The sequence below is a fragment of the Tiliqua scincoides genome, chromosome 3 (genome assembly GCF_035046505.1).
Source record: "Tiliqua scincoides isolate rTilSci1 chromosome 3, rTilSci1.hap2, whole genome shotgun sequence".
Classification (NCBI taxonomy): domain Eukaryota; kingdom Metazoa; phylum Chordata; class Lepidosauria; order Squamata; family Scincidae; genus Tiliqua; species Tiliqua scincoides.
This window is the reverse complement of record NC_089823.1, coordinates 20,453,424-20,479,086: the sequence shown is the minus strand read 5'-3', so window position 1 is coordinate 20,479,086 and position 25,663 is coordinate 20,453,424. Positions and strand designations below refer to the sequence as shown.

The window sequence follows — 25,663 nt, the reverse complement described above, 5'->3', positions numbered from 1 at the left end:
TTATTTATTTCTCAAATCCTTCAAGCTGGGAACTGAGCTAACAATGCAAAGTCCAAAATCCAATGCTTCAAAAACAATGAAAATAGATTTATTTATTAACTATCCTCCTAAAGCAATCAGACTCACACACACCCAATTCACATTGCATTTGGACATGAGGAAATGAGAAACATTAACCCTGCATTTTCAAAGGGCTGCAATTCAATTTAACTATCGCCTGCGTCAGGAGTGTCAAATGTAAGGCCCGCTGGCTAGAAGAGGCCCTTGGAAGCTCTTTATCCTGCCATTTTTACCCTGCTCTTGGGCTCTCCCAGTATCACCATCAGCTGCTCTCAGCTGCTGAGTTGTGCTGAGATGTCACTGCTGGAAGGTTTGCCTGCATGATAATTGGGCTCTCCCATATCTTGAAAATATCAAGATTTGCGTATTTTCTGTTCTGTCATTTGCATCTAATGAGTTCCTAAGTGAGAAAAGGGGATTATTTCTGGTCATGACCTGCTTCATGACATCGCTTCCTGCTTAATGTCATCACTTTCGGCCCTCAGCAGACATCATGAATGCTATTCGACCCATCATGAATGCTATTCGATGCTGTATTAAATGAGTTTGACACCTCTGGTTTACGTAAGGTGGTTATATCCCAATGTGATTTCCTTGGAAGATAAAGCCTCAATTCTTGGTTAATTTCAATGGTGCATTTTTGGTCTTTGCTATCAATGCAATCAATGTTCTCAAAGTCACTCAGCAGTCAGTTTTCCATGCTGTCAACTTAGCCTCATTATCAATTCTGTGCATATTTTAAACAGTTATTCCCACTTCTGCATCGTAAACCTCATTAATTTTTTTTCCATGAAGCATGCATGGTTGCATGGGAAAAACAATCTCTACTTTTAATATATTCTGCCTGCAACAGGCTCAAGTTACACACATCATCTTCTAAATAATATACAAACTTAAAGCAAGAACCAGCCAAAGTCCCAGTAACTGTGTAGATTTAAGCACACATTCAGATCATTGGAATCTGGAAGCACTTAACTGTGACTGGTCCATGCCCATTAAAAACAGAAATCATTATAAACAAAATCAATAAGTTAAAAGACTTCCACAATACAATTTTTCAACCAAAATCTTCCACATATTAAAAAAAACAACAACAATCAAAAACACACCCCACAGCTAGAGAAATACAATTCTTTAACTGCTGCTGAATTATGGGGTGGGGATAAGAGTCTAAAAAAATAGAAAAACTTCTTCATATAGGACATCAATTCAGAATGTTTAACACTGCAAAATGCCGCAATATGAGCACTCTTATTTTTATGACAAAACCCCTCAAAAGGAGCAAAGTGTGAGGGAAGAAGGAAAGAGATGAATACTGCACCAGGAAGCATGCATACAATCGCGATGGTCATTCAATACATTAGCGATTTATCTCTAGAAGGTGGCCTAACACAAGAATGAGGCAGTGCTTTCAAACCAAACCAGGTTAACAGCTACAGGTTGATGAGGCTTTCTGAGGCAGCAAAGTGAGGACACAGGGCCATATCCAGATTCTGGAGCTGCTTGATGATCCGCTTGTGGAACTTCTCTCGTATGCGGTTAAACTCCATGATGTCCAGGGGATCCTCTTCAATCCAGAATTTATGGAATTCATGCATCAAATAGCCTAAGAGGATGAAAACACCAAAGACCGAGGGTTGGAATACAGGCAAACATGATCCCCTTTGGCGACTATACAGCAACCCTCAGAACTCCAGTTCGGTCTCTACAAATTTCAGTGCTGAAACTCTGATGGATGCTTTCATTGTAAAACCAAATTACTTGTAATTTAAATAGTCCCATGTTTCAGTACATTATCTATGTGTCACCTGGGCCCAGCCACGGTGGCCAGGAGTTCCTCAGGAGTAGGGGGTCTCCTCATGGGTAGGGGCCTCCTCGGGGGTAAGAAACAAGTACAGTCAGGACTGGGACCCGAGGCAGGACATCTCCCTGGGAGTAGAGCCCAAGGCCTCCTGGGAGCAGCAAACAGCCATGTGGCTGGAAAGGGTGGGGTCGGCCAAGCCAGAGGCTGGTTTCATAAGGGGCCTAGGCAGCCTGGGGAGAGGGCGCTCCTCCCCAGACAGCAGCAGTGCCGGAGGGAAGGCCAGAAGGGGTAGCAACCCTGGCCTTATTTTACTGGTCCATGACCCAAAAGGGAACTTGACTACCTCAGCCCTTGAGAGAGAGAGAGAGAGAGAGAGAGCGCGCGCTGGGACTGGGAGCTTCCAGATCCGGGACCCGCCTGGGCCCCTGGGGTGACCTCAGGAGAAGCAAGACTAAAGGCCGGGGGACTGCCAGCTAACTCTCCCCAACGGTGGCCAGCTGAGCAAGGTCCAAACACTGAGGTACCTGGGGCCCTCCTGAGGACACCTGGGCTGACCCCGAACACCAGCACTGCGGGCAACTGACCTCCTGGGAACCCATATCCCGGGGCAACAGGCACCAGCCGGGGAGCTCCGAACATACACCAGTCGGGGTACAATCCGACCGTGCAAAAACGACACAAGACTGTGTAAGCCAAAAGGGCCTGTGACGTAACAGGCCCCAGGAATGTCAAACGGCTGACTCAAGTAAACCGCCTGTGCAAAACAGCTGTGTCTGCCTCCCGTCCTTTTTTCCGTCGACAACCGCCCTTCATCGACAGGGTAAGCCCCCCGCGCTCGGTCGCACACCAAGGGGCGGGGTCTCTGCCCGCCATGGACATTACACTATGACAGCAATTTCCAACATTTTTCTTCTCATGGCACTCTGACTTCCAGAATATTACCATCTCCTCTGCTCTGTACTACCATCTTACCCTACCAAGAATGGCAAAGCCGTTCAGGAAGAGAAGGTAAACAGACTCCCACGTTGATTTATGAACACAAAACATACCAAGGCATTTACCAATTCTTTCTCCCTCCCAGCACCATTCAATTTCACACATCTGGGCTGTCAGCCTAAAATAAAAGGATTCTGGCAAATTAGTTTGGTTCACAAATTTTTGCATTTGTAGAACAACTTTCATCTGTTCAATTTACACATATTCTTTCAATAATCCTTACAACAGCTCAGGGCAGAAGGCCAAGATATATTGGACCCATACTGCAGATGGGAAAGTTGAGAGAAAAGCAGCTTGCCTAAAGTGATTCAGGAAATTAATATCCAAGGTCCACAGCTCCCACTATTAGCCACTGTGGATTCGGAACCTGCAGGTTTAATCATCTGCAGGTTCTGAACCTGTGATTAGACCCCACTGAAGACTTCCTAGACGTGACTGGAACCTTGTTCTGGTTGCTTCTCAGGCTGCAGAGGTAGTGGGCAGTCTTGTGTTGCCTCTGCAGGCCTTAGAATGCTGCCCAGAAGCTTTTAAATTGAACTTCTGGTCTTAATTGAAAACCAGAAATTCACTTTAAACGCCTCCGGGAGCATTCTGAGGCCCACAGAGGCAACACGTGGCCTTGTTCTGGTTACGTTCAGATAGTCCAAGTAGTCCAAATCAGCTGATTCAAACATGCACAGATTTTAGTATCCGCGGGAGTTCCTGGAACGAAACCCCAACGGAGTCGCCCGGTATTACCCGTTTTCATCTGGTTTATCAAAAGATCCATAGAGTCATGTTACTCGGTCACTGCACTTTAAAGTCACTTTCCCTCATTCAGAGGCCTGCAGATGTTGCAATGCACACCCAGAGCTCTTGTGTATACAGGCCTCCCCATTCACCTCAATAGCAGGAGCAGGACTATGTATACAAATGAGCATATGCTTCAAACTGCCTCCAACAAAATGAGTGGTAAACCTCTTATAAGTGAGAAAGTGCCACATACTGGAGACCTCAGCCTCACAAGCCATCACCAGAAAAAACAACAACATGAGACCTCTCCACCATTTTCTAACTTCTTAGGAACCTTTTGAAACTCTTAAACAGCAGTTGAGGTTTTAGGACAGGACTCAGAAGATCAAACATTTACAATGACTACTTAATTAGCTTGAGAAACAGTTATGTAATAAAACACCGTGTGGGAGGAAAACGACCATGACATCACAGTACTCAACCCTGTTGCTGCAAATCAACTTTCAGATACACAGGCTGAGAGTCAAAACTGTTGCCAAAGGAACCCACCCTCACGAACTTTACTAAAGAAGCTTACCCACCAGCAACTGCATCTGTAAAACATGGCGTAGCTACATGGATGGCAGTAAGTGATAAGTACTGCAGGTACTAGAATGCGTGGTGTAAGTGGCTCCGCCGTCAGAGCCAGAATGCTGCCCAGAATGGCTCCGACGGCAACTGGGAGGGGCCGCTCACAACTGCAATACGTACTGGCCGCCACCCCTGTAGCTACGCCACTGAATTAACATGACTTTTGGACAACGTCTCCAAATCACTCATTGGAGGAGGTCTAAAAAGCAGCTGTTCAGAGACAGCTTTTGAGGCGACTGGTTAAAAAACAGTGGGGTGCACACAGTAGGGTGCAATCATACACCCCTCTGGAGTGAGCAGATACTTGGTAGTCTCAGATTTTAGTGCAACGCCCATTATGATACAATCAAAATGCCCAAAGAAGTAACTGGCAAATTTAAAGATATACAATTTTTCTGCCAACGTTTTCCCAGTAGCTTCAGAACGGGGTGTCCAAAACTGCTCATCCAAATCGAAACATACATAGGAAAAAGGAATTCTGTGTTTCTGGGAAGGTGCTCTATTCTATTCTTTTAAATTAAAACTGTGTGCAATCCATTTAGAAACCGTGCTTCCTCTCTGAACACTCGCTAGTGCTTCAGATAAATAGGGAGTCATAGTCCAATTTATTGCATTGCTCAGAGCGTCAGAAAAGCTGCTTCTGCACAGAGAACGGTGGCTCAGATGGATGCGGACACAGGCAGAATCTGACCTAATAATTGCAAGGTCAAATTAGCCCAACTATCATTCTTCCCCTGAAGTGAAAGCTCACTGAGCATTGCAACTCAGATTCATGGCCTGGGGGCATTTTTTCTTTTCACCATCATCTAAAATGTGTTGCTTCTACACATTCCTTCCTTAACTGCACTGAGTTAGAAGAGACTGAGGAACAATTACATAGCTGTGCTGTGAGCGGAGGTACTACGTAAATATTATGTACTTATGGAGTTGGGGATGGCCCCAAAATGAACAAGGGAAGGGGGTATGAAATGAGACATCTCCTTCCCAAGTAGCAACGTCTTGGAGAGGGCTGCAGAATGGGAGCCCAGTTCTCTGACTGACATCTATTTCCTATCCTGAGTGGAGGATTAAGCTCTAGCAAACAGGATTGGAATTCTTCCCTGGGGACAGCTTTCACTGAGACATTTCTTTTACCCAACCCTAACCCCCTGACATCAGACCAAAGCCTTCCAACAGGAGGCTTCTGTCAATCAGCCGTAAAGACTTGTGTGAGCCTCCTGTAGGTAATCTGACTACTTGATTGAGTCACACTCGGTTTATGTGACTCACAAATGGGTTTATAGAAAGAAAGAAGTGCAAATATTCTGAAGACAGTATCTACAACTATTAGCTGATGCTAACTGAACTGTCTTTGAATCAGGCAATCCTTGGCTGCAGTCAGTGTAGATTTCCAGGCCATGTTTGTAGAATAAAAATTTAAAACATTACACATAGTAAAAAGTTAAGCAACCCAAAAGCAGAAGAAAAATACCATCGACCACAGAGACAAGCAGCAGTCCAGTCAAGGGAAGCTGGTCGTCCAACACTGAAAGCCTGTTGGAATAAGACTTCACCAGCTTCCAAAAGGTTTGTAGTGAAGGAGCTGGGTGAATCTCCTGAGATAGAGAGATACAGAGTCTGGGCAATGTGAACCAAAAAGTCTCATTCTCAGCACTCACCAGATGCACTTCTGATGATGTTGGGGCATTGAGCAGGGCCTCTTCCAAATATGTCAATGGGCAGGCAGAATCATTGGGTGCACATGGTTCTTTAAATACCCCCTTCCCACACCATTTAGAACTTTAGCAGTGGAAACAAGCCAAGAATCAATCAGGGCAAATATCAGAACTATATGCTCCAAACAGTGATCCCCATCAGCATTCTGCACCAAACATGATTCCAAGGCAACCCTACATAAAATATATTATCACAGCCTAACCATAATGTGACCACAGGATGTGTGAGAGTGGACACAGCTGCCCTCTCCATGAAGTTTTGCACAACTGTGAAAAGCACCTTTGACCACTTGCCATAGCCCAAGATTCTGACTGCCCAAGGAGCAAGACTGAAACCAGAAGCACTACCAAGCTGTGAACCTGATTCTGCAGAGGACAACCACCCTACCCAAAACAGGCTGGACACCCAATTATGGATCAGCTTTCCTACTGATCAAAAGCACATCTTCAAGCCCAATCCTATCGTCCCCCCACCTGCTGATGCAGCTGCACCAAAATGGGTGCGCTGTATTCAGTCGGGGGAAGGGGGAGTGGATTGAGAGGCTTAGGAGGGGAAAGGGCATTTAAATCCCCTTACACCTCTGCAAGCTTCCCACTTTGCAATGGGTCTCCTCAGACCTGCACCAGCAATTACAATGACAAAATTGCCCATGGAGGGGATAGGATCCAGCAAGTGTCATTGCTGCCAGATTCACCGATCCTACAGCCTTCCTGCCTCCCATTCTGCCCCCTTCCCACCTAGCTTCACCCCCTCCCCTCTCTCATTCCACCTCCCCCCTCCAGGGGCTTCCCCAGGTCACAGAATGCCTTATAAGGCATAAAAACATCACTTTTGGTTTCCTGAGGAAACTTGAAATTGCGTTTTTTGGCCCAAACAGCCATTCTGAAGACTGCAGAGGTTGCGGGCGGATGTGGGTGACCTTTGCAGGTCTCAGAAAAGCCTTTGGAGGTGACGAAAGAAGAGCTCCCCTTGTCTCCAGAGGGGGTGTGGGGGGCACAGATCCGACCCACAATTAACTGAATCCACAGATACAGGATACACGGGATTCACTGATACAGGCCCCCCTGTACTGCACTTGCCCCCTATGTGTACAACCAGGACCATGCATTTATTTAGCATTTACTTTTTGATATCCCCTGGGGGCTGGGGATAAGAACAGGCCCACAGTTTGGCTGTACTTGTCGTAAGAGGCGACTAAACAGCCACCTGGTAGATGGGACTCATTAGCCTGGGAAGGCAGCTCATCTGAGAGAAGGAAAACTCTGATCCCAAACCTCCACTGCCTTGTGGCTACATCCAGTTATGGAAAAGGCTTCAGGAGTCAACCTCGAGGCAAAATCCAGAGCCGGAGTCCCTGAGGCAGTTCATGGCTGAACACAGTCACGTTCTGGCAACTCCTGCGACGCCACTGGAACCAACCGTATTGGCTTCTGCCTTTCCATTGGACCATTTCAGTGACATGGAGAGGGGGGATTTGCTGCATGGGTAACAGTCTATCCTCCATATCTACTTTACCCAGGCTTCGTGCACTGGAAAAGACACTTTGTTCCAGACCACTATTCAGAGTGCGATACCATAGTCTTCCCAGACTGAAGGATGCCAAAAACAACTATTTTATGATGTTAGATGCTTGTTTTATAAAAATATTTCCAGGGTGACTTACAAGTCAAAAACCACGAAGTACAGGAGAAAAACAATGTGAATAATACCAGCATATATACACACAGAGTGAGAATAATAATAAGTGGAATAAACAGAAGAGGAGGAATAAACAGAAGAGGGCTGCAATCCTTTGTTTGTTTACTAGAAACCAAGCCCAACTGAACATAGTGAGACTTACATCTGAGTAAATGTGCATAGGATTCCATTATTGGGGAAATACAAAGAAGAAATTTTTAAAATGAGCGATTGTTAGTGGGGGAAACAGAATGCTGCCACCTGGTGGATGTGGTTTGGAACTGGCAAACGAGAAACCAACGTTCAATGTTGTGATTTCTGAGGCTAGAATCGTCAAAATTTCAAGATTTGAAAAACATCTGATAATAGCAAATACAACCAATTCAAAAACTATATCTAATGAGCTTTGGAAATTGTTCTTTTTAAATTGTCTGTAGCCATTTCGTGCACACCAAGTTCCTTGCTTTGATCTAACCTTTTCATGGGGAAAAGTGGAGAAGTTTGAAGTGAGAATTTAAAAATTTAAACTTTCCACGATATACAATTATTCTGCCAACATTTTCCCAGTAGCTTCAGAATGGGTTGTCTAGAACTGCTCATACAACATACATAGGAACATACATAGGAAAAAGGAATATTGTGTTTTTGGGAAGGTGCTATATCCTTTGAAAATATGAGGATTTGGCTCAGGGTTGATTCAAGATTGGATCAGAAAGGGATGAAATGGTATGGAAAGATAGCTACTAATTTGCTACAGCAGTTTTGCAGCCAGGATTCTAGTAACTGTACAGTTGTTCCGGAGACAGTCAATATTTGCATTGGAAAATGGGGAAGAGTTTCTTTGGTCTGAGATTATTCGTTGTCCCACAACATGAATCTAAGTACAAATTTTTGCTGCAAGTTGGCCATCCTGGAACAAAAGTCAAGAATTAAGATAAGGCTGTAACTGAGCAATAGGGCATGGGCTGTGCTTTGCATAACTGATCAGCTGCAGAGATCTTAAGGAAGAACAATAGCAGCACAGTAAAGAAAAATATTGACAGTCTCACACATACACTTACAGAATGTCTGCTGGAAGTGAGATAACGTGGGAGCCTCTGGAGCAACATTGTAGAAGTGTGTCTTCAGGGCACCACTCACAAGCAGGTTATATGCAAGATCAGTGATGTTTATGCCAACGATAGCAAAAGAATAGCTGCAAAAAACATGAAGCAGAGATTAAAAGCAATGCCAGCTAATGGGCATCATCCTGTCTGTTAAAGTGACCCCGAGCCCAATCCTATGCATGCCTACTGAGAAGTAAGTCACATTATAATCAATAAGGCTTACTCCCAGGTGAGTGTGGATACGATTGCAGCCTCCATCACTTTAAAAGACTATTTTAAATTCATAGCGATGTTATCCTGCACATGCCTGATCTTGTCTGATTTCAGAAGCTAAGCAGGGTCAGGCATAAGAACATAAGAGCATAAGAACAGCCCCACTGGATCAGGCCATAGGCCCATCTAGTCCAGCTTCCTGTATCTCACAGTGGCTCACCAAATGCCCCAGGGAGCACACCAGATAACAAGAGACCTGCATCCTGGTGCCCTCCCTTGCATCTGGCATTCTATAACCCATTTCTAAAATCAGGAGGTTGCGCATACACATCGTGGCTTGTACCCCGTAATGGATTTTTCCTCCAGAAACTTGTCCAATCCCCTTTTAAAGGCGTCCAGGCTAGACACCATCACCACATCCTTTGGCAAGGAGTTCTACAGACCAACCACACGCTGAGTAAAGAAATATTTTCTTTTGTATGTTCTAATTCTCCCAACACTCAATTTTAGTGGATGTCCCCTGGTTCTGGTGTTATGTGAGGCCTGGTTAGTACTTGGATGGGAGACCACCTGGGAATACTGGGTGCTGTAGGCTTATACCATAGTCTTTCGAGACTGAAGGTTGCCCACCACCATAGCAATGTTATAAACATCCAGTTCCCACCCCCAGCTGAAACCAACACAAAACAACCAGTCAAATGTTTAAAAAGGATTATTTCTCTCTTCATATGAAGGCATGTGAATTTATGAGCCAGAGGCTGCAATCCTAACCACACTTTCCTGAGAGTAAGCCCCACTGAACAAAATAGAACTTACGTCTGAGTAGACCTGGTTAGAATTGTGCCCAGAATCTGCTAACCCTGATGAGTGATGGATACACTAAATTCCTTGCAAGGTTTGCCACTGCAAATTCTGGTTTAAATCACTGCAGCCACAATGAACCCATAAGAATCAAGTGGTTTGAAACTGAAATATTGCAATCAGTTTGAAACAGAAAAAAAAATCTATTCTATTAGCCCTTGGGAAAGAAGATGACATTATCAATGAACAAACAAAATCTGCACTATATTTCTGCTTCCAAATTTTCACTTACCCAATAGCTTTGTCAAACTTTTTCTTTTCCCACTCAGCCTTGCTGAATTTGCTGAAAAATCAAAATCAAGATGTTGCTGTGCAAATTTCAATCACTCTTTTTGTAACCAATAATTACCCAGACAAGATCAATTTATTTAGTTACATTTTACTGGTATATGTGTAACTGGAATGCTGGGATGGGGGGCGTTGGCAGTCATTTTAACCCAAGTGAATACAAAACCTTTGAAGCTAGTTTAACTTTCTTGTTTGTTTTTTTTCAAATCAGGATCACCATAATACACTCATCAGCATGATCTACAAAGAACCTTTGATGTTGGCATTCTCTCTGTCAAGGTTGATTTGTTCTCCAGGCAGCCTTTAAATAATAAAAAAAAAGACAGGCCAATTCTGTTTTGCTGGGGGGTGGGGGAAACAGAAGAATTGCTCTGCAGCTCTCTTTTTCTTTCACTTCTGAGCACAATTTGCTGTAGCTTTTGGTATTCTCCAAGACAGATATGACATGAATTGTTTGAAACAAGCCTGAGAAACAAAGCAGGCACTACTGGAGAGAGGAGATAGAAAGGAGTATAATATGCTTTTATGCAGAAACTTGCAGGTGTTGGATAATCCAGTGGTTCTCAAACTGTGGGTTCAGGACCCACCAATGGATCGTGACCCACTTTTTTCTGGTTTGCGAAACTGACAGGGCAAGTGTGTATAGGCTATGTGTATCAAGGGTTAAACAAGCTGCTACTGGGGGAGGGAAGCGCTGCTGCCAATCATCATTATAGCCATACCCACTGGCATTTATAAACCAGGAAGCAGCCTAGGGCCTCTAAGATGTTTGAGAACCATTGGGGTAATCTATTTCCACACATGAAAACATAAGAACATAAGACCAGCCCCACTGGATCAGGCCATAGGCCCATCTAGTCCAGCTTCCTGTATCTCACGGCGGCCCACCAAATGCCCCAGGGAGCACACCATGGGAGCACACCATGCCCCATGGGCACACCAAATGCCCCAGGGAGCACCCCAGATAACAAGAGACCTCATCCTGGTGCCCCCCCTGCATAGGCATTCTGCATCTGGCATCTGCATAGGCATTCTGCACAGGCCTCCCCTGCATCTGGCATTCTGACATAATGGCATTCTGTGTCACACAGCTTGACACAGACATCCTGTGAGTAGCAAGTGACGAAAATCATAGAATCATAAAGCCGGAATCATAGAAAATCGATAGAATCATAAAGCCGGAAGAGACTTTCAAGGTCATCTAGTCCAAGGTCATCTAGTCCAAACCCTGCCTGTAGCAGGAAATCCTCCTAGAGAATCTCCAACAGGTTGAGCCTCTGCTTGAAAATCTCCAGTGAGGAGATTCCATCACCTCCCTCAGCAAAATGTCCAACTGGAATCTCTTCTCTTTCCATTTGTACCTATTAGATCTAGTTCTACTATAACTAGATTAATGGGGGAGGGGACGCTAAATGAGCAGGGGGAATGCTTGACCTCCCCACCATACATAGTCCATCCATTTGATCCTATGTTCACAGGCTGTAGCTTGAATGCGTACAGGCCACATATAGTGATTCATACCTACTGAAAAAAGGAAGCAGACAGATCGCAAGTCACAGTGCCATACATGTACAACTACAACATGTGTCAACTCTGCACATACATTTTATTCTGGGTGGGGGTAGACACAAGGCAGATGCTCCCTCCTACATCTCCCCACACATAGCTCATTAGCACTGAGGAAATGAGGATGCTGACAATAATTGTAAAACAGAAAAGCCATTTTCTGTTCAGCGCTCAGCTGAAACTGTTCAGTACAGCTATTATAAAGGAGGTTGCACTTCATCCCTAATTACACCCACATCACCTCTTCAAAGGCTTAAGGGTCATTTTCACCAGAAAAACAGTCAGTGAGCAACAGAACCGTTTTATCTTCCAGGCCGAGTCATTTTTCTTTCTTTCAATAGTTTCTTTTTAAAATGACAATTATTACATTTTATCACATTTATTTTTAAATAATGTTTAAGGGGTTAATTTTTACTTGTTTTTCTTCTACTTTAAGTAGATTATGCAGGATGACTGTCCATGACAAAAAGCCAGGCAGTGAACTTTTTTCTACACTCTTCACAAGAAGAACTTAGGACTTGACTTAGGGCAGGAGGTCTGGTCTAGAGGGTTGAGCCTCCATTTGCCTGAAGATAACATCCGAAGGTCGCCAGTTCGAGGCCACCCGCACCGTGCGACCTTGAAGCAGCTGAGAAGCCGAGCTGAGCTATTCCATCTGCTCTGAGCGTGGGAGGATGGAGGCCAGGATGGAGGCCAGATCAAGAAAGAAACATCTGAATGTTGTGGTTTCTTGAAAGATAGAAACCTTCTTTCAAATTGTAAAAATCCCTACGGGGATTTAAATTTGCCTGCCTATGTAAACCGCCTTGAATAAAGTCTAAGGAGAAATTTGAGGACCAAGAAAGGTGGTATAGAAATACCTGTATTATTATTATTTGTATTGATCCTATCAGGCCAGTGCTGGACCTCTGCTGGCGCTAAGTGCCACAAAAGTGCCATAGGGCACGCCTGTGACACTCACCACCGGGACAGTGCAGGCGCACGGTCAGTGCTACTACATGCTGAACCAATGCTGGCAGGAGGCCCATTGCATACTGCCTGTAGCTCTACTTTGGGCAGTGGAGAGGTGAGTGGGGATGGGGGGAGGCATACCAGGGCGGGGGAGGGTGGGGGAAGGGAGTGGGGCTGGACCGGCGGAGCTTTGCTCCATCGGATCCAGACCTCTGCATCAGGCCTCCTGGCCCGACACAAAGTCACTTTACTCTGCTGGCTAAATAGCCAACGTGAAGTTGAGTAGCCCCATTATGGGGCCTGCTCCCTTACCCAGAGAGCTCCATGTTCCCAGTGGTCACTGGATATAGTGGTTGCCATTTTGGTGCCACTGCTCCTCTGGGTGTTGGGCAGCTCAGAATTGGCCCCAGTCAAAGTTACAATTGGATTTGATACATTTGATTTCCCCATACAAGCTAAAATAAATCAATAGGCTAATAAGGCTGAGAACTAAGAACTACAGTGGCTGCTGAAATTTCCAACCATATTTCTTAATATAGTTTGAACGGCTTTTCTGTTTTACAGCTACTGTCAGCCACTGAGAGACATTTTTGGCTAAAAAGAAATCATCAAAACCATTTTTAAAACACAGGGATTGGCTTAAACAGCTAAAGGCAGAAGCCTTGCACTGATAAATAGGCACCACAAAGAAAAATCAGTAGGGACTAACACACAGTTGCAAATACTTATCCATAATGATGATAAGAGCAAACACAGTTTGCTTAAATATCACATCTCCATCTTGTCCTTTTGTAAAGTGCTCTTGACAGCATGACAGGGTTATACTATTTTATTCACGCAACAGCTCTGTGTGATCAGGTAGCCTGAGAATGTATTTGACTTTGAAGCCACCAAGTACCCAAAGATCTGACTCAAGATCTCCCATGTCCAGTCCAACACTCTACGCACTACATCCCATTGTCTTCTTTTTTTACTTTTTATTCAAGAGTTTAATCAGTACTTCCTACCAAAAGGAATCTTAAGAATTTGCCTGAAGTCATTCTATGAGATACCCTATAAGAACTGATGTATAGATTAAAGTTCTGGGCAAGAGCAGGACCGTGTAAAGCATGGGAAATCATCATCATCATTTTGGATAATACATCTCACCACTGCTAATTAATCTCCCCAGTGCCTCCCCCAAGAATGAACCCCACTCCAAGTATTATGAAATAGGGCACACTCCATGGTTCACTAGCAGCTACAGAAACAAAAATGCACACTAGGAAATGCACACAGTCATTTCCTCTCTTGTGAATGCTTTCAAATGGAAAACTGCATGCATATTTATGAGCCAGCTCCCCCCTCCCAGAAGACTTTAAGAATGCACACAAAGAATCATAAGAGATCTACAGCGTCACACACTTTGTAATTTTTGGTTTTGTCCAGTGGTGTGCAAAAAAAACACACAATTTTGAATTCTACCTCTCAACTGCCATATAGACCCAAAGTCCCTTTAGTCTCCTCTATACTAAAGTGTTTTGTTTTTTGCTTGTTTGTTTCCCTGGTATTCAGTACATCCAAGACATAGACTTGACTGTCCATGCCCCCTTTCTGACATATTTAGTAGGCAGAAAGACCCATTAACAGAGTTGTTTGAATATTTTGTTATTTATGTTACTCAGAAGTAAGCCCACTGTGTTCACTAAGACTTAGGCTATAATCCTATCTTACTCACTGGAAACAAACACCTCTACCCATTGAAAAATGAAAACAATTGACCATGGATACATTTAGTCCTTGGCGGTGAAAGCGAGGGCCACAATCTTACCCACAAGCTTCTTAAGGGCCCAACCCCATCCAACTTTCCAGCACCAATGCAGCTGTGCCACTGGACTGTGTGCTGTATCCTGTGGTGGGGGACAGTCATGGAGACCTCCTCAAGGTAAGGAAACATTCGTTCCCTTAGCTTGGGGCTGCATTGCAGCTGCATCGGCGCTGGAAAGTTCGATAGGATTGGGGCCTAAGTCTTGTTGAAGTAAATGGAAGTTGAATAGAGTAACTATGTGTGGAGGTGTAGTATAGAATACTAATTTCTTTCTTTCCCAGTTGGCTACAATGAGGTTCACATGATACAAGGATTCATAACTAGATTTCCCAACACTCTGTTTTTCCTTTAAAGTGGCTGCAGGAGGTTCTGATTTTATTATCAGACTAGCAACACTTGGTGAAGCAGGAGGAGAGGAACTAGCCCTGTTACCACTAAATCCCTCACCCCAAAGCAGCTATTAGCCCCGCAGGTGAAAAAAATACTACTTAAGTAGCTTATCTCTCAGATTGTAATTTTCCAATTTTTTTGCATAATAAATATCTCCAGGAGTATTCTAGTATCAAATTGTTGAAATTATTACCTTTCCTTCCCTTGTGCCTGAAGCGCATGTGACATCAGACCTGCACCACTGCACTTCAGAGCCACACCACTGAGGGCCCAATCCTATGTGGGCCTCACACTGCAGGAACTTGCATTCTGGCAGCATGTGGTAAGTTAGTGGCAGGCATGGTGGGGAGGGGGAGTTTTGTGTTTTGTGGGGAGGAAGTGGATCCTGGCGGTAATGAACATGTGCCAGAATGGTATCCTCTTTTCAAATCCACCCCACCCCTTTTTTCTCCTCAAACCTACACCAGCTACATAGTAGGTGTAGGTCTGAGGAGACACATATGCCTTCTGGAGGCCTGCACAGAGGTAAGTAGAAAATACTTTTCCTTACTTCTTCCAGGTCACCTGATCACTTTACACTACCACTGGATGCAGCACATGACCCTGTTGGCATGGCTACATTGTTGCCAAAGGTGGTGGATAGAATTTGGACTGTGTCCCCAATTCAGCACTTGTCTGCAGAGACAACACTGAAATTGGGGAGAATTTCTTCCCCATTATTTAAAATACAGGGAGAAAACTATATCTATGGCCTGTTCTGTTTGAAAAACACATGGTGCCATGGTAGAATGGCAAAGCTTCACTGGGGTCAGGAAGGGCTTTTTTGAGACACAGCAGTTTCCAGTTTGGATACTTTGGCAGGAGGGCCACATCATCTCTCTGACACTGTGTCGGGGGGGGGGGGGGCCTGGGGGAAAAAAGAATTAATTTACATTTAAAATTTGAATAAATTTACATAAATTTACAAAAATGAATATATTAAAGATGAACTTATATGAATGAATGAAGGTCTTGTAATAGCTCAAGACCATTAAAAGGTCTTGCACAAAGCAAGGCTGGCCTTTCCTTTGCTGCCTCTACTGCATCACAGATGTGAAACAACAAGCAGTGGAGGAAGCCCTCATCCCACAGCTCATGCGAGAGGTCAAACAGTTGCCTTCAAGCTGAGAGCAGTTGTGTCTGGCCAGTGTGGGCTCCAACAAATCTCTGGAGGGCCAGAGGCTCATTGGAGACTGGCGGCTCCCTGAGGGCCGCATTGAGAGGCCTCGAGGGCCACATGTGGCCCTAGGGCTGGAGTTTGGGCACCCCTGCTATAGAACATCCTCTAGACTAATTCTCCAAACTTTTTGGCCAGAGGGCCGCATCAAATATCTGGCATCGTGTGGAGGGCCGAAAAAAAATTTAAATTTAAAATTTAAAGAAATAAATTAGAGATGGAACTTAGAGGAATGAATAAATGAATGAATGGGCTCATTCATTCCACCTCTCTGGCCCTCAGAACACCCTCTAGACACAATCAGAGCACAGTTCTGGTCATGTTCAGTTGAGTGGGCCAGAGGCTTTCAGGGGACAAGAGGTTGACTGCGGGCTGGAAAGAGGCTTGCTGTGGGCTGCATCTGGCCCCCGGGCCGGGGTTTGGAAACCCCTGCTCTAGACTCAATCTATTCCACCTATCTATCTTGGTATTTAGATATGAAAAAGGTGTCACCTAAATGTTTGTGTAGAATTCTTGGGACAAAGAGGACATGTATTTTCTCTGGCTGACAAATATTAAGAGGTCCTGATGGAACTGCTAATGAGGTTAATGTACCCCTACTATATGTTGCTGTACCTCAGGACCTCTTATTCCATCTAAGGAATCTAGAGACTATCTTAAGACAATATCAAGATTGTTCCCATAAATTTTCTTATGTTCTTTAGTGCTTTAAAAAAAAATTAAAATCACTTCTTGTTTAAGATACGAAATACTGTATGCCCTTCTAGCTTTGCACAAACCTGTCATTTTAACAGCATTTATGTATGTGCAAGACTGCTTTGAGCACAGAACCTCAGAAGAGCCCTGCTGAACCAGAGGTTCACCTAGTCTTAGGCCAAGGGATGATGGGAGATGTCGTCTTTCCTCTCGTGTAAGTCTGCTTGCAAGGAAGGGCTGTAGCTTCCTTCCCTACAGCATACATACAAGCTGTAGATGCACCACCCCTCCCTACCTCTCCTCTATCCCTATGATTACAGGTTACGTCTGGTTCCAAAGTCTGTTATTTAAAGGCACACACAAAGCAAACACAACAAAGAAATACCTTAGCTCCTCTTTAGTGACTTCCCTTCATTGTGAAAGATGAAAAAAGGAAAGGAAGAACAAATAAGTAGGTTTAAAAATCAACATAACATGGAGAAATGTGGATGTATTTAGCAGTAAATAAATATGTAGAATATGTGAAATTGAGTCATTTCTCTCTCTCTCTCACTACTCTCTTGAACTCTGTTATTTTGAACATCTCGTACATAAACAGTAAAGAATGCAAAATTATTTCTAGAAAGATTTCATTCATTAGAAACTGTCACCATTTCTAACTTCAGCTGTTACCTATATTTTGGTTGAAGGGAGTCAGAGAGGATTTGCTGAGCTGCAGCCCCATCACGTTCAGCAAAGTATCTGGAAAGAGAAAAACACATTTCACATGGTGGTGTAACTAAGGGGGGCAGAGGGGTACATTGCCACAAGTACCACACCTTGAAGGGGTGCCAACCTGAACCCCCAACAGTGAACTCAAGGCGAAAAAAGTGGTCTAGGCTCTTTACATGAAAACTGGAGTGCCTTTCTAAGGACACTATCGAGGTGTTAAATTTCATTTTGTTCAAATTGAGGGGGGATGTTATCCTCTCTGCACACATTTGTGATACTGCTGAATTTTAATAAATGTTTTAAACTTTTGATTCAAAAGTTCAAAACTCATGATCAAAAGATCAAGAGATTCAGTTTTTGTACCCGGCAGCTTTCATAACCTTCCCCTGGTATTCAGGACACTCCAGATGCAGTGATGACATTCCCAAGGTGTGCGCTTCATGTCACTGCTAGATCAATATTGCAATTAAAAACAAAGCTAAACCCAAAAGACATTTTGTAAGAATGTATGATATTGTTAAAGCGAACATTGCTACACAAAACCTGGTTTTAGCCTGTTGTGGCACCAAACTGGATAGGTGGGGTAAAAAAAGAAGGAGTCATGGTCAGGAAGTTCATGCATGCAAGACTTATGCAGTAAAAGAACTATGTTCCAGAGCTCAACAACTTCTGCTGTTGGTAATTAGATGTGATAGTAGCAGACATTGTGTGTTAAAATGAGGTTATTGCCAAGATCTACTAAATAAAGTATGATGGTGACTTAAGTCTGCAGGAGTAGAGGGTAAGAAATGGGCACTGAACTCTTTCTTCACTTACACGTTCCTATCTGAAACTACCTTCTCTGCTTGCAGGGCTCAAAGAGTAAGAGAAAAACAGCTAGAGGAAGGTGGTTTGAGGGTAGGTAAGACCCCCCAAGTGGGCCTCTAGCATGGGCCGGTGGGAGTGTGTGATCCCAAGCATTGTTTTTAAGGCCATACGGAGGCCTGGCATTGCTTTTTTTCCTGTCCTGCCCTTCTCTTAGTAAATCCAAATTGGCTTGCAGAGCATGGAATCATTCAAATAACTCATAAATCAAAATACATACCAATGAGTAAAAAATTAATTAAAACATTATTTCAGTGGTTCTCAAGCTCTCTGGGAGAGTTAGGGCCACTGTAAGTGCTTGCAGGGGAGGAACACAAGAACAGCCCCCGCCCCAAGAATGTCTAATTGACCTGTTTTGAGTTAAGGTAGTGGTTCTCAAACTTTTAACACTGGGACCCACTTTTTAGAATGACAATCTGTCCAGGACCCACTGGAAGTGATGTCATGGCTAGAAGTGACATCATCAAGCACAATAAAATAAGTAATTATAAATAATTAAGTTAAAGAAAAACAAATTAAATAAGGGGAAGCCAGCCCTGTTCCATCAAGTGAATTTTCTCTGTAGCCTGCCTGCAAGAACACTCCTACCCCACAAAAATATCAGTGAGATTTTCAGCCCTCCCCAGTGCCCAGTTCAGTGTATATTCTTATATTTCAAGCATAGCACTATCAGGACCCAACTGGCTTTACAAATCTAAAAATAAATAAAATGTACCTTACCAGCTGAAGCCTCTGTTTTATTCTTTGGGGGGCGCTGCCTTCTGGAGCATTTGTTGAGCTCCACTTTCATTAGATTGGGACCATGAAGCTAGCCTTGCATTCCCCTTTGCCTGACTTGACCAGGAATCAAGGCACATTTGCTTACTCACGAGTAAACATGACCGTGTGGCTTACTTTCGCTTTTCATAGGGCTCAATACATTCGTGTGCTTAGAGGGAGGGACTTCATTTTGGGTGTTTTTTTGGGGCTGCTTTCATTGGATAGGAACCATTCCGGTGTCATTGGATTTTTTTCAGCCTGCCCTTTCCGATGAACTATGGCAAGTTCACCTACTCACGAGTAAACACACGATATGGCTCAGTTTCATTTTCCATAGGGTTCCATACATTTTTTTGTTTCTGGTTTTTTGGCCATAACTTTTGATCGAAAGGAGATATTTCAATCCGGTTTTTTGCATTGCATTCTGCTGGAAATTCTGCATCTAATACATGGCATGATGGGGTTACTCCTAATCTCCGCAATGTTAGCTATATTAGGGCATTTGTGGTGTCACCCCCCCAAGGGTGGTACCTGGGGCGGCCCCCCGCTAGCTACGCCACTGTAGCAACCAATTGCTCTGTATTGTATTGTTGTTATAGCATTGTATTACTCTGCTGTGAAAAATTTGAAATACCTAGTTAGTAGTAGTACTAATAATAATAAGAAAAATGGTGTTTCTCATATAATAAACTGAGATAGGAGCATTTCAGTAATAGCAGTAATCTGGGGAAAGCCTGAAATGTATTAGCAGAAGCATAATTGATACCTTTATAGCCACTCTTTATAAAATAAAATATACTTACAACAAGTTATATAACCCCAGGAGGCCCATTCCCCTAAAGTCTGTTTTAGGATCATCGCCTTGGAAACCAATTTCACACCACTGCTTCGAAATCCGAGCTTCCAATGGGGAATCAGGTTTCAGGCACTTCCATAGCTACCGGAGGAGAAAAGAAGTCACAGTGAAAATTACAACCCAGGATATTTGCGGACTCACTTTTCTGAAATGTGTTCTCTATGGGCCTCGACTTCATTGTTATGCATGTATCCTAGGGGCAATGTGCCAAATAAAGATTTGGCAGAGAGTTCTCCAAAGCAATACCATTTTGAATATGGCCGCTGGGAAATCATGTTTGACTTAATACAGAAATGGTGCAAAAACCTTGATAGGGAGTTCTGTATACGTGGTGATTCTGTCTAGAAAAACCGTCTTCCTCCCAGCATACTTTATTTAGCTGCAAGCCACTGTGTGGTTCCACAGCAGAAGATAATTAAACCAACCTGATGCTTTTTTGGCTTGAAAGCATTTCCTTTTCTTATGTGGCACAACCTTGACAGCAGCACCTTCTAAAGAAAAAGGTGCAAGGGAAATGAAGTTATTCCAATTCCTAGGCACCTTTTCTAGATTGCTAGAAGCCTGGCCAATGACCGCCTGGGATTTATTTAGATAAATATGCACAAAATACACTATACAAAGTATGAGGGTAATCCAGTTGATAATTCTACCACTCGTGTTTTAGCTGTTATTTCAAGAAAACAGCCTAATATGTCTATCTCAAAATCATGATTTTGAAAGCAAGAGCAATCTGCCCCCCATTGTCTACCGCTTGAATTTGATACTCACACAGTTTCTATACACAGAGGCTCCACGTAGCTCTCACAATGATCAGCCACTGCCCCGTCCAACGGGCCTCCACAAATTTGCCCAACCTCTTTCAAAAACCAGCTAGCTAAACCAGTGTGGCTACCACCACATCTTGTGTCAGCAAGTTCCACAAGTTAACATAGGAAGTACTATGTTTCAAATCCCATCTCCCTCCCTCTTTCCCCTTGAGTGTCCTACCACTCCCTCTCTTTCCTCCACCTGACACAGTATAAAGCCCTTCAGAGTACCATCTTGTGACAAACCGACCAATCTAGTTTGCGGCATGCATACAGACTTCAAATATTTAGAGAGCCACTGGGCTCCTAGTACCCTTCTCCTGGATGGCCCTCCTCCCACCCAACTTTGGTTCTACCTCTTTGGCTGCAACCAAGATTCTAGAGGTGGGTGGGCAACTATTTTTACAGGGTGGGCAATTATGTTGTGTATATATATATTGGTGTGCATTATAGGATAATTATGGAGAAACATCAAAGACCCATAAATGTGAGGGTGGGCAAACTGTTGATTCAGGGTGAGCAGTGCCCACCATGGACCCCCTCTAGTGACGGCCCTGGCTGCAACACTCTTTCCAGCAGGGGAACACAGTTAAAACCTGAAGCAGCTGCATGGGCACACTGGCTCCATTCAGACTTTACATCACACCATAGCTAAGGAAACAAGACAGAATGAGGTGAGTTAAACTCTTCTCCCCACACCATCTTCCTGATCCAAATTGCCCCTCCTGAAACTGCTATTAGCCTTGCAACAGAAAAAAATAAAATAAAATACAGGTACATATATTCAAGTTGGGGAAAACAGTATGCCTCCCCCATCCCCACTATAACCAAAATTTAGAGGTTCTGACAAGGGCTTTAAAGCAAGAATAAAAAATGCTGGGGGGATCTAATAATGTATTTACTGCATCACATGTAGTTTTGCTTTGTGCCCAAACACTGGCCCTGGGGCACCTTGTGCCCCTCAAAGACTCCCAATCTGGCCTGCATGGAGCCCCTAGTCTCCAATAAGCCTCTGGCCCTCCAGAGACTTGCTGGAGCCTGCGCTGGCCTGACTCAACTACTCTCAGCTTGATGGCCAACTGGACCTCTCTCATCAGCTGTGGAACGAGGGCTTCCTCCACTGCCTGCTGTTTCACATCTGTGATGCAGCAGCAGCAGCAAAGGAAAAGCTGGCCTTACTTTGTGGGCCTTGAGCTTTTGCAAGACCTTCATTCATTCATATAAGTTCTATCTCTAATATATTCATTTATGTAAATTTATTCAAATTTGAAATGTACATTAATTCTTTTTTTCCCCTGGCCCCTGACACAGTGTCAGAGAGATGATGCGGCCCTCTTGTCAAAAAGTCTGGACACCCCTGCCCTAGGCCAAGATTACATAAACAAATCAGCATTAACAAGCTGTTATCTCAATGCAAACCAATTGTGTGGTCAAGCCTTTTGTGGGACTGCAACTGAATTGTTTTATTAATAGTATCCATCAATATAAAAAAGCTTCTGGGAAACCTGCCTCAGCAGCTTACCTTCAGAAGCATTTCTTCATGCTGGGGATCCTCAGAATCATAGGCTTCTCGACGCAATTTTTCAACCTCTGCAATCAAATTCCTGTACCCTACAATCTGTAGGAGGCAGGCCTGCAGAGATACACCTAGCCTGGAATAAAAAGACAAACCACACACCAGCAAGTTAAACATTGTTTTTGCATGAGTGGCATTAACTCGGTATGGAGCTGGACTCCATCTTTTTCCACCGAGAAAATATACACTCACCATAACGTGTGGCACACCTTAAAACTGGGTGTTTTAAGAGTGCACACATTAAAACAGAATGTATGAATTGACCTTCAGTTTGCAACGTAAGCCAAAAACAAGAACCATCTTATAGAAACTCTGCCTGGCTAAGGGAAGCCCCCATTTCATAACTAGTTATTTGGGCCAGCACAATTTGTGATCACAAAGCTCAACAGTAATGTCATACACATACATGCACACACACTTACTGTGGGTTTACATCAGGGTTGATGTTTTTCAGTTCCATGATGGAGTCTATGGTTTTTTCAATAGCATCTGGGTGAATGCTTACTGAACTCTGGAGCAACTGTAAAAGAATTTTAAACAAAGAACAGTTTCTTCTACCAAAAGCAAAATGTAATGGACATGGCTGAACTTTGCTTTCCTGAGAGCTACCGGACTGATTTCTAGTTACACATGTAGCACACCAAGTAATAAGACTGGTAATACTTAGGGCCCATCCAAAGGGTTGCTTAGGTTGGCTCAAGTCGCTTGCGCCAGCCCGGAGCAGGCAGGCTGGCGCACAGGTGTGTGCCAGCCTCCAGAGGCTGAATCTTCCAGAGGCTGAATTTAGCCTCTGGAGAACAAGCACCTGGTAAGTTTGGGCCACCTGCCTTGGCTGGTGCAGGAGTCTGGGGAGGGTGGTCTACAGGCATACCAGGGCAAGAGAGATAGGAAAAGGAGGTGGGCTGGTAGGAGGACCAGGCCCTGGGAGGGGGGCGGGATCAGGATCTGTTACTTAGGCTGGATCCTAAACTCCTTCCGGGAGGCCTGACCTTACGATGCGCATCTCAGATCTGCACTACCTCTTTAGGTTGAAAATTGTTGAAAAACCTCTTTAGGTGGTGCAGATCTGAGTAGCCCAATTTGGCCTGCTGCTGTGATTTCCCTTACTCTGAGTTGCACCACACCCAGCCCCAACCCTGCACTGGATGCAGCGCAGGTCAATTGGCCTGCCTGTTCCAGCGCAGGTTAGGGTGGGGTGGTTAGTAACTCTATTCAGCTTTCTGTCTGTGCATTAATATATACAGTCCTGAGGTTGACTTTACAATGCTATTAGGTAAGTAGTATTATCCCCATATTGCAGATGAGAAAGTTGAGGCTAACAAGGCATGGTTTGTGTAAGGCCACTTACTCTCAACCTCACGGTTCACGGCAGAGGTGAGATTTGAACTGGGAAAGTTCCGTTTTGCAGCTGAAGCTCAATCCTATCCCCACCAAGCCAGAGCAGGCAGCAGTGTTGCCAAAGTAGACTGGTAACTTTTGCAGCCTTATTTTGCAAGGTTGCTTTAACTGAATATACAACTAGGAGGAGAGAATTGGGAAAACACGGTGCAGAGAACTACGCAGGAAACAGCCTTTAACTCACCTTATTTTTTGAACTTCTCAGTGATGTTTCTGTCAAAAAAAATATTTTTGAAACAATTTTTTATCTGATTTTGGCATTTTCGGTACAACAACCCACAGCCTGAGCATATCATAGAACTAATGCATGCATTTTTAAAATCGTATGATCACTAAGAAGAAGTGTAGAAAAGAGTGAGGAAAGAATATAAACACAGCAATTTAAAATTGGTATGCCACTAATGGTCCACAGGTGTGTCACCGGAGTTTGGAGCACAGCGGTTAAAATTGTTGAAAAACTCTTCCGGGTTCTGAGGTTCTGTTTCTAGGGCAACTATCTGTAATAACAAATTGTCTGTTCCTCTTCTGACAATTTGTTACTACAGACAGTTGTCCTAGAAACAGTCCCGTTAGAACTCAGAAGAGTCTCCTGGAAGGAGGATGTGACACAACAAGAGGCAAGCAGCCCTATCCTGAGCTGGCCGGTGCCCAGGGCTGCAACAGTGTCAAAAATGGTCACTGCTGCATCCAATTGCTCCAAGCAGCTGCCGCCTCTTCCTCGGGAGGACTTTTGTCCTCTTTCCCCAGGTAAACCAAGTAGCCCCGCAATGGGACTACTCAATTCTACAACGACCCAAGGCTGGCTGCCCAACACAGAGGCTCTGGATCCGGTGGAATGAAGCTCCACCAGTCCCACCTCCCTTCTGTCCCACTCCCTCCCCCCACTCCCTCACCTACCTCTCCGCTGCTGGGGGGTCCACGCGACCGCCAAGTGGTGAAGCCCAGTGCTCCACCAGCGCTAGCACAGCTCCAGCCAGCGCTGGGCTAGAACCGGTGGAGCACCAGCATGTTTGTGACAGTACATGCCAGCCCGCACACACTCCATAGGATTGGGCCCTAAGACTATAGAGGCCAGTGTGACATGAAAAAAATGTTGAAAATCACTGATCTAACAAATTAGACTAAATTCCCTCAAATATATACAGGGTTCATACATTAATATAATGGGAAGCCATGTGTGTTCTTATATAAACCTGTCTGACCCCAGAGATCAAGCCCGGTTGCCCTGCTCTCTATCAACAGGAATCGCAGTCAACAAAACAGTCATGTCAGTGGCAATACCACAATTGTGGAACGCCCACTCCAGGGAGATCAGACTGGCTTCCACTTGCATCCTTCAGGCAGACAGAAATTATTTTTACTTTCTGGAAGGCTTTTGGCTCTGTTATAAGTGTTTAATGCTCTGCCATGCTTTTATTCTACAGTTTTTACCATTGTAGTTTTTCTTTTGCTTTATTGCCCATTAATTTTTGTACGGTCTTTGACATTTTTAATTTAGAAGCAGGATATAAACAAAATAAATAACACCAATAAAGTAGAATAATTTCATAGTGATGGAGCAAGGGCAGCTTCCTGTTCCAGAAAACATTTTTAAACATGAATTGAGTGCCTGAATTAATTTTAATGCCAAAGAATAAACCATATTGCATAAAACACTCATCGACATACACAGAGCAGAGCAACTACGACAAAGAATAGAAGTTAAGACTGCGACCCTTAAACACACTTCATTGGAAGTAGGTCACATTGAACTCAATGGAACTTACTTCGGAGTAAACAGGTACAGGACTGGGCTGTCAGGCAACTGTAGAGAGTAGCTTTGCAATCACTTACCAATCTTCATAGTTCTGCCAGCTCCAGGCTTTGTGCTGTAGCAGATTCTTTGCAACTCACATCGGCCTGTCAGCTTCCTCACCACAAATTTCAGGCAGCGCCACAAGCATTTGCAATAGAAGTACAGGCACACCTGGACAAGCATCCTGTC

The 25,663-nt window shown here is 44.0% G+C and overlaps 1 protein-coding gene across 1 annotated transcript; it reads right to left on the bottom strand.

The window, feature by feature from the left end:
* Positions 1-1,493: 1,493 nt before the first annotated feature.
* ELMOD1 (ELMO domain containing 1) lies at positions 1,494-25,663 on the bottom strand. The gene is made up of 10 exons (XM_066621790.1): positions 25,513-25,663; positions 23,864-23,892; positions 22,704-22,801; positions 22,228-22,357; positions 19,847-19,980; positions 17,382-17,450; positions 17,095-17,118; positions 10,028-10,078; positions 8,677-8,810; positions 1,494-1,666 (listed from the first exon to the last, which is right to left on the bottom strand). Exons 1-10 carry the CDS (start codon positions 25,655-25,657, stop codon positions 1,494-1,496), a joined length of 987 nt encoding a protein of 328 aa, XP_066477887.1. The 5' UTR covers positions 25,658-25,663.

Bases quoted from the DNA above. Each gene is read 5' to 3' on its own strand.
- ELMOD1 (XM_066621790.1), bottom strand. From the start codon at position 25,657: ATGCTTGTCCAGGTGTGCCTGTACTTCTATTGCAAATGCTTGTGGCGC. The intron at 22,358-22,703 runs GTAAGTGTGTGT...TTTTTATTCCAG, and splicing joins AACCCTGATGTAAACCCACA to GCTAGGTGTATCTCTGCAGG. The intron at 1,667-8,676 runs GTAAGTGTATGT...TCATCCTCTTAG, and splicing joins TCACTTCCAGCAGACATTCT to GCTATTTGATGCATGAATTC.